Below are 9,733 nucleotides of genomic sequence, written 5' to 3'. Positions count from 1 at the left end.
TGGGGAGAGAGTTGCATAGAGTACAATAGGTGAGTGGGGGAGGGGATGAAGGTGATAGGTCAGGGAGGAGGGTGGAGTGGATAGGTGGAAAAGGAGCTAGGCAGGTCGGACAAGTCCGGACAAGTCATGGGGACAGTGCTGAGCTGGAAGTTTGGAACTAGGGTGAGGTGGGGGAAGGGGAAATGAGGAAACTGTTGAAGTCCACATTGATGCCCTGGGGTTGAAGTGTTCTGAGGCGGAAGATGAGGCGTTCTTCCTCCAGGCGTCTGGTGGTGAGGGAGCGGCGGTGAAGGAGGCCCAGGACCTCCATGTCCTCGGCAGAGTGGGAGGGGGAGTTGAAATGTTGGGCCACGGGGCGGTGTGGTTGATTGGTGCGGGTGTCCCGGAGATGTTCCCTAAAGCGCTCTGCTAGGAGGCGTCCAGTCTCCACAGTGTAGAGGAGACTGCATCAGGAGCAATGGATACAATAAATGATATTAGTGGATGGATCCCATGCACCTTAACCTTCTGGATGAGTCTACCGTGAGGGACCTTGTTGAAAGCCTTACTGAAACCGAGAGGGCATTTTGAAGTACTTCACTCCTGGGATATAGGCGTCACTGGCTGCACCAACACTTATGGCGGGGAGGGCCAGCATTGCCACGACGGGCTGAATGGTCTCCTGTACTACCTGCGCATTCGGACACCGACCACTTGGGATACTATTGGTCAAACTGCCCGTCAATCACTGGCAGTTGATAGGGTTGATCGGCTCCTGGTCCCGCCTCTGACAAGATCTCGGCTATGGTTGGTCACTCGGCCTGCCCATCAAAGACCGATCAATTAACTCATCCGAAATCCGGGTAGTGATTGGTTTATTCGCCCAGCAGCCGGACGACGATTGAGTGAGTCAATTTCCCGCCCATCTCTTGGGTGGTACCAACCGCTGATTGGTCTTAGCGGAGACCGACTTGAATCCGACTGGCTAGCGGTGACGATAGTCCCGCCCATCTGCCCAATGCCGGGCTGTGATTGGTCCACCTCCGGATTGCGGCCTGTGACCGGGAGGGGAAGCCGCGGCCTATATTTCTCAGAGAAGCGGGATGTTTATTTTGGTTTATGTGTAACCCGGCGGTGGGTGAGGGGGTCTGCTACCCGAGAATGACGGGCTCGGATTGATTTGCTCCCGCGGTGGGGATAAAGAAGAAAAGCGACGGCAAGGCCGGCTGTGGGAGTAGGGGAAGCCTGCGGCCTAGTCGGTTGCTAGGGGCGACGCGCAGCCTGGGGCTGGCAGTGAGGAGCCCGGGCCCGAGCCATGAGCTCCCGGGTGCGGCCTCAGCCGCCGCTAGCAGCACCGGCGGGGGGAGGAGGCCGGTTCACCCCGGCTGCCGGGTCCCGCACCCAGGGAACCGAACAGCTGGAGATGCGGCGGATCCGAGCTCCGGACTCGGCCTCCTCCCGCCAGGCTTGGAGCCGGGAGAACCCGGGATACGAGCCCGGTGATGAGGAGCTGGACTGGGCCGGGATCAGCGCCAGCAGCGGGACGGGAGGCTCGGATAGCCGGGGAGAGGCCGGCCCCGGCCCCGGCCCCGGCCCTGGTCCTGAGGACCAGCAGCAGCAGCAGCTCCGGGCAGCCCTACCCCGGAGCCTCCTGCAGAAAGCCCGAGGTGAGTGAGACAAACGAGAGCATAAAACACAGGAGCACAAACAGGCCATTCAGCCCATCTAGTCTGCTCTGTCATTCAACTGAATGATCTGAAAATCCTCCACTCTTACTTCGCTTCCTTTCCCCATAATCTTCCTGTGTCAGCCTCCAACTTCATAGCATGTAGGTGCCAGTGAGGACTGCAGATCAGAGTTGGGTGTTGCTGGAAAAACACAGCCAGTCAAGCAGCATCCGAGGAGCAGGAGAATCGACATTTTGGGTGAGAGCCTGTCCTTGGGAATGCGGCTCGGAGAAGGTACACAAGCAGGAGGCTGGAAGAATACAGCAGGCCAGGCGACATCCGGAGATGATGAAGTCAACGCTTCGGGTGTAATCCTTCTTCAGGACTGGGGATTGGTGTAAGGGGAGGTGGAGGGGGTGAGGGATAGTTAGGGTAAGTGTGGAAACAGGCCATTTGGCCCAACAGGTCCACACTGACCCATTTTCCCCCCCCCATCCCTGCAACCCCATGGTTAATCCACCTCGCCCATACATCTTTGAACACTATGGGGGCAATTTAGCATGGCCAATCCACCCTAACCTGCACATCTTTGGACTGTCGGAAGAAACGGGAGCACCGAGCAGAAACCCACACAGCCACAGGGAGAACATGTATGGCTGCAGCATGATCTCATGGTTCCAAAACTCAATCCGATAAAAGCTAACACATTCGTATGCCTTTTTAACAACCGTATCAACCTGGGTGGCAACGTTCAAGGATCTATGTACCTGCGCACTGAGATCTGATTGAGGCACATAAGGAGGAGGAGGTGTTTGCAATTCTGGAAAGTGTAAAAATATGTTCCCTGGCCGGATGGGATTTATTCTAGGATTCTCTCGGAAGCCAGGGAGGAGATAGCTGAGCCTTTGGCTTTGAGCTTTTTGTCGCCATTGTCTACAGGAATAGTACCAGAAGATTAGAAGATAGCAAATGTTCCCTTGTACAAGAAACAGAGTAGAGATAAGCCTGGAAATTATAGACCAGTGAGCCTTACTTCGGTTATGGGTAAAGTGTTGGAAAGGGTTATACGAGAGGAATTATAATCATCTAGAGAGGAATAAGTTGCTCATGGATAGTCGAGACGATTTTGTGAAGGGGAGTTGTACCTCACAAACCTTATTGAATTCTTTTGAGATGGTGACCAAACAGGTGGATGCGGGTAAAGCAGTTGATAAGGTTCCCCACAGTAAGCTATTGCACAAAATACAGAGGCATGGGATTGAGGGTGATTTAGCAGTTTGGATCAGAGATTGGCTAACTGAAAGAAGACAGAAGGTGGTGGTTGATGGGAAATATTCATCCTGAAGTTCAGTTACCACTGTGGTTCCGTAAGGATTTGTTTTGAGACCGCTGTTGTTTGTCATTTTTATAAATGACTGCATGAGGATAGAGAAGGATGGGTTAGTACATTTGCAGATGACACTAAAGTCGGTAGAGTTGTGAATAGTGACAGAGGATTTTGTAGGTTACAGAGGGACATAAATAAACTGCAGAGGTGGCAAATGGAGTTTAATGTGGAAAAGTGTGAGGTGATTCACTTTGGAAGGAGTAACAGGAATGCAGAGTACTGGGCTAATGGTAAGATTTCTTGGTAGTGTAGATGAGCAGAGAGATCTCAGTCCAGGTACATAGATCCTTGAAAGTTGCCACCCAGATTGATAAGTTTTTTAAGAAGGCGTATAATGCGTTAGCTTTTATTGGTAGAGGGATTGAGCTTTGGAACCGTGCGAGCATGCTGCAGCTGTACAAAACTCTGATGCAACCACGTTTGGAGTAATGCGTACGGCTCTGGTCACCGCATTATAGGATGGATGTGGAAGCATTGAAAAGGGTTCAGAAGAAATTTACTAGGATATTGCCTGGTGAAGAGAGCAGGTCTTATGAGAAAAGGTTGAGGGACCTGAGGCTGTTTTCCTTAGAGAGAAGAAGGTTGAGAGGTGACTTAATTGAGACATATAATCAGAGGGTTATATAGGGTGGACAGTCAGAGCCGTTTTCCTCAGATGGTGATGGCTAGTCCAAGGGGACATAGCTTTAAGTTGAGGGATGATAGATATAGGACAGATGTCAGAGGTAGTTACTTTACTCAGTAGTAGGGGCTTGGGATGCACTGCCTACAGCAGTAGTAGACTTGTGAACTTTCAGGACATTTAAATGGTCATTGGATAGGCATGTGGATGAGAATGGAATAGTGTAGGTTAGATGAACTTCAGGTTGGTTCCACAGGTTGGCACAACATCAAGGGCCAAAGGGCCTGTACTGCGCTGTAATGTTCTACGTTCTCATATGCAAACTCCAGTCAGACAGTCGTCCAAGGGTTGAATAGAATCTGGGTACCTGGTGCCGTGAGGCAGCATTGCTAACCACTGAGCCACCGTGCTGCCCCAATATATTTGATGATCCAACCATAAGAGTGGTAAAGAATTCTACAAATTCCTTCTCATCTCGATTTAAATGTGTGACCCCTTATTTCTGAGATTATACCCTCTGGTTTTAGAATGTGCCACACGGAGAAACAACCTTTACACACTTCTTGTTAACTCCCTCAAGAATTCTGCATGTCTCCATACGATTGCCTCGTTTTGCTAAATTGCGATGGGAAAGGCCTGACTTATTCATTTTCTCCTCATAAGACAGTCCCTCCATATCTAAGATGAACCTAGTGAAGCTTCTCTGGACGTTACAGAAGAAAAGATTGTTTACAACAACAAAAAAATCAATGTGGGATAAGACCTACCACTCTGGAACAAATTCAAGCCCCATTTCCAAAGAGAAGTTGGATATCTAACATGCCCCTTTCCATACACTGGGTCATAAACTTTTAAAAGAAATTTACAAAAAAAAGTTAAAATGACACTATTGTCTTTGAAGTTTGTAGAAGTGTGTTGTGGTTTTCAAATGTTTTGCACTTTATGCAAAATAATTTTTAACATAATGTCATAAATATTTAAAAACAGATTTTAATATAGGAACATATAAAAGTTAGGAGCAAGAGTATGCCATTTGGCACTTGGTGCCTGCTCTTCCCTTCAATATGATCATGGTTGATTCTCTACCTGAATACTATTTGACTCCTTTCTCCCCATACCCTTGATATTTTTAAAATCTGAAAAAAGTTTATCTGTTTCTTAGATGTATTCAATGACTTGACCTCTGCCACCTTTTGTGGGAGAGAATTCGGTAGGTTTTCTACCCTTTGAATAAGGAATTTTTTTTCTCAAGCCTAAGTGGTCTATCCTGTATCCTGAAACTCTGACCCCTGGCTCTGGATTCACCATTCATTGCAAATGTCTTTAACAAACTTTCACTGCAAAACGTTTGGACATGAAAAATTGTAACACTTTTGTGAGGTTTGTGAATAGTAATGTAACTTTTTCTGTTATTACTTTTCAAAAAGTTTATAAAAATGACTTTTCATAGTTTGGGCTTGAAAATTGGAACAAAGTTTGTAAAAGTATGTTATGTGTTCCACAAGTTGTTTTTAATGCACAGTAGAATCAAAGTTCATTATTCCTAGTGTTAACTGTGACAATTTCCACAAATGTTTAAAATCTAATTGGCTTAGAGAAGCTGTGCCACTGAGTATGGGAGAAGAAATATATTCCTAGCACATTGAAAGTTCCAAGCAATTAATCTGAAAATGTGATAATTGTGCTTGCTCTTGTACTAAAGAAGAGCTTGGATTGCATTGCCTTATGTGTCTCAGAATCCCCTAGGTGCTGTGCTTACAATCAGTTACTTCAAAGTACAGGCACTTTTCTTACAGTGGGGATAGTTTAAACTTAGCACTCGGCCTGAATTTCAATCTTCTGCATATTTTCCGAGTATTGAATCCGGGATGTCTAATGTCTAGAGGAAGGTTTCAGTTGTTTAATGATATGCTAAATCTAAAATGAAATGCAGGAAGAAAGAGTCAAATGGAAACCAACTGTGGGAGGAAACCAGAGCAGCCGGTGGAAACCTACACAGACATGGGGAGAATATGCAAACTCCAGACAGACAGTACCCAAGTCTGGAATCGAACCCAGGTCCCTGGCACTGAGGCAGCTCTGTTAATCACTGAGCCACCATGCCACCATAACATACCCTGCTGCTGGGGAATGGACAATAACTACAAACCCGGGCAGTGACACCCAAATCCTATAAACAAACAATACATTTATTTTTGTATCTTTTATGACAGAAACTGAATGTCCTTACCCACTCCTGGCCTCTATCTATCTTGACTTCAAATTTCTCTCTCATTTTTCATATTCCTCCATGGTTTCTCTCCCTTCCTATCTCTAACCTCCTCTAGCCCCTACATTTCTTCCTTTCTCTGTAATCTCCTCCAGCCTATACACCCCAACTTATCCCTGGAACCTCATCCAGTCCCTTTAGCCCTCCCTATATCTGTAAGATCCTCTCATCCTTACACCCCTCACTATTTCTGTAACCTCTTCCAGTCCCTACACCCCACCCCTTTTATCTCTTAACCTCCTATAATCCTCTGAGACCTCTGCCCTCCTCCAATTCTGGCCTGTCAGGCAACCCATACTTTCCATCATTCCACCGTTGATGGCTGTGACTTCAGTTGTCTGGAGCTATGACCTCTGGCATTCCCTCCCTAAAATCTCTTGCTCTCTTTGGGCTAGGGGTCAAGGCTCAAAAATGGGATTGGAATACTCAGGTGCTTTGTTTTGAATGGTGTGGAGGCAATGGGCTATTTTTTTACTGTATTGTAAGCCTCTATGACTTATTGGGAATAAATTTAGACTGGGGTGGCAGTTTGTTCAAATGGTGAGGCATTGCCAAACCCCCATTAAACCTCAAAGAAAAGGCCAGGCCTAACGCAGCAATAATCATCTATGCCTAACTGGCAGGTATGCATTGAGACAGGCGCAGTGGATATTTGGCTTTTTTAAGCACTAATTTAAAATTTTTAAAAGTTGTATTTCATCAGAAACTAGATTCACTGTTAAACTTTGAGGTTATTATTGAAATGTGTTTGGTTCCATAAGAAACAGTTCCGTCTGCCCAGCCGGTAGGAATGTGATCTGTTCATGTCAACTTTGATTTTGTGACCTTTTGCTTTGTTGTTCAGTTGCAGCTCCCTGACACAGCTATTTCCCACTTTGTACCGGTGGTTATATTGAGTGTTTGGGGGTTGTTTAGTTTAGTTGGCTGGACAGTTGCTTTGTGATGTAGAGTGATACCAACAGTGTGTTTTCAATTCCTGCACCAACCGAGATTGTCATGAAAGACTCTTTCCCAATCTCTCCCATCACCTGATCCCTCTCCCCTGCCAATCTTCTCTCTCTTGAGAAAACAGTCCAATTGTCTGGTAAGACTGCAGTGGCTTTACCTTAATTTATTAAATGTTAGTCTTTTCCTTGGATAAATCCAGAAATCCTCCTAAGAAGCACCATTGTTAAATACCAAACATTCTTCAGTGGAGTCACCTTCTACAGTGCATTTAGGAATGACCGATAAATGCTGGCTCAGTCGTTGGCACCTGCTTCCCGTGAGCAAATAATATATGTAAAATCTCTGATTGTCGGGGAGGTCAGTGGATGTGTTGCTCATTCGACTTTAGGCTATTTGACAGAGTACGATATCCTGATGGAACATTGATAGCTAAGGGAAACCTTTGAATGGTTTTGTGGTGTATCCAAAACGCTAAAGCAAGAGAATGTGACGTGATACATCATGCAGTGGTTGGGTTCATCTAAAAATTGCTTTTGTGGTTCATCAAAGCTATATCACTATGGTATTTTAAACATTTGTGGAATTTGATCTTTTGATGTGTATTTGTGCTCTAAAGTTTGAAGTCTAAATCTTTTTGCTTTGTAATAACCCTCTTTGGAATGGTATACTGGTTTATAACTGTTTGAAACTTTTAATGTTGCTGAATTTTGTGTAGCCTGATTTTACGAAAGTTCATGATGCTTTCCTGTTTTATTCATTTTTAAGCTTTATGGGGAACACGACTGACTGTGGATCACCCTGTGAGCAGAGAAAGATACCTGAAGAGAATGCTGCGAGAGTTGGTGACCTATAGTATTTTCCTGGTGATTTTGTGTGTCTGTAAGTGGAATCTCTAGTTGCTTAGTTGAGCCAAAAGAAATAGTGGTATTATTTTGAGTTCTATACATTCCGAATGATGTGTGTTCTCTATATGGTGATTTTGAAATTTGTTCATAACAATGGAATCTTTTCCAAGTGTTGGCCACAAAAGTTCATTGACTTCAGTAAGATTAGGAATATCCTAATTAAATTTTTGAAATTGTAGAAGCAGCAATATTTCATGTGAGTCTGCTTTCCATCTGTTATGCTAATAGAAATCATTGGAAAGAATTGTAGAATCCCTACAGTGTAGATCGAGGCCATTCGGCTCATTGAGACTCCCACCCTATCCCTGTAACGGCATATTTGCCATAGTTAACCGACATAGTCAGCGCACACACAGCAGTTTAGCCTGGCCAATTCACCTAACCTCCACATTTTTGGACTATGGGAGGAAACTGGACCCCCCCCATGAGGAGAACGTGCAAATTCCACACAGACAATTGCCCAAGGCTGGAATCAAACATGGATTCTATGAGACAGTGGTACCAACCACTCTGCCATTCTATCAGGACTGTTTTCTTTTTGAGGGTTTTTTCCCACTTTTCTATGCATGTAGGTATTTTTCTCTCCGTATAAATTCAGCATTTCATTCCACCTGCAGTATTATATGAATTTATAGCTCATTAAGAGGCAGGTCAGCTTGGATGGATGAGCAATTGTTTGCTTGATCCTGAGATTCTCATAATTTTCTTCCATTCCCAGAGGTTTAGGCCTAGGGTTGGAGGGAGAAGCAGAAATGTGCATGTGTTCCAACAAGCAGAAAATGCTGGATTAACGCAACAAGTTTGTGCACTAGATTAGATAATAGTATTTATCACAATTAGCCAAGACTGAGGCATCCCTCATACAAGTGACCAAACTACAGAATATGCAATAAAAAGTATAGAAAATAACTGCAGGAGGACACCATTTGACCCATCAAGCCTGCTCCTTCATGACTGATCTTCTGTTTCATATCTTGCTCTCTCCCTATATCCACTGACACCTTTAACTTCTAGAAATCTATCTATTTCTTTCTTTTAAGTATATTCAGTTACGTCAGCTCCACAGCTTTCTGTACAAGACAATTCTGCAGGGTCATCACCTTCTGAGCAAGAAATTTCACCTCTGTTTAGTCCAAAATGACCTTCACTGTATCCAGAGACATGACCCCTTGTTCTGAATCAGTGTACAAGGAGGAGCATGATCCCTATATCCAGTCTGTCCAATCCTGTCAGAACTTTATACATTTAAATGAAATCCATTCTCATTCTTCTGAATTCCAATGAGGCTCAGTCAACCTAAATCTCTCCTCATACAGCAAACCTACAGTCCCAGGAATCTATGGTGAACCTTCTCTGCACTCTATGTATGGTTCAGGAGTCCAAAACAGCACACAGTACTCCAGGTGTGGTCTCACCAAGGCCCTGCACAGTTGAAGTAAGACTACCTTGCTCCTGTACTCAAACATTTTCGGAAAGATCAACAAGCCATTATCCTCCTTAGCCACAAAGCAGAGATCAGAAATCACACCGATGTTTCTGCTCCAGTGACCCTTCAGAATTGAACTGAGTTCTGAAGATGGGCCACTGGACCCGAAATATTAGCTCTGATTTGTCTCCACAGATGTTGCCAGATTTGCTTATTTTACAAACCATTTCTGTTTTTGTTTCTGATTTCCAGCATCTGCAGTTCTTCCATTTTTCTTTAGCGTTTTAAAATTGTTAACTATTCAAAGGGAATTCTTCAGCTTTTTTTCTCTTTGTAGACTGCTGTTGTGCTGTTGAAGGTGGATAGAAATTGATGTGTTTTTTAATTCTTTTGAGGGATGTGGGCATCACTGGCAAGGCAAGCATTTGTTGCCCATCTCCTAACTGCCCTTGATCTGAGTGGCTTGCTCGACAATTTGAGGGCAATTAAGAGTCAGCCCCATTGCTATACTTTTGGAGTGATACATAGGC

At 44.8% G+C, this 9,733-nt stretch overlaps 1 protein-coding gene across 1 annotated transcript in view; it reads left to right on the top strand.

The window, feature by feature from the left end:
* Positions 1–1,015: 1,015 nt before the first annotated feature.
* pkd2 (polycystic kidney disease 2) overlaps positions 1,016–9,733 on the top strand; it is a 32,861-nt gene continuing 24,143 nt past the window's right edge. Inside the window, exons 1-2 of the mRNA XM_060851572.1 lie at positions 1,016–1,646; positions 7,638–7,751. Of these exons, the coding sequence (XP_060707555.1) occupies positions 1,295–1,646; positions 7,638–7,751 (466 nt within the window). The 5' untranslated portion in view covers positions 1,016–1,294. The remainder of the gene's footprint in view (positions 1,647–7,637; positions 7,752–9,733) is intronic.

The sequence above is a fragment of the Hemiscyllium ocellatum genome, chromosome 36, assembly GCF_020745735.1.
Source record: "Hemiscyllium ocellatum isolate sHemOce1 chromosome 36, sHemOce1.pat.X.cur, whole genome shotgun sequence".
NCBI classification, from domain to species: domain Eukaryota; kingdom Metazoa; phylum Chordata; class Chondrichthyes; order Orectolobiformes; family Hemiscylliidae; genus Hemiscyllium; species Hemiscyllium ocellatum.
This window is presented reverse-complemented; position numbering and strand designations above follow the sequence as displayed.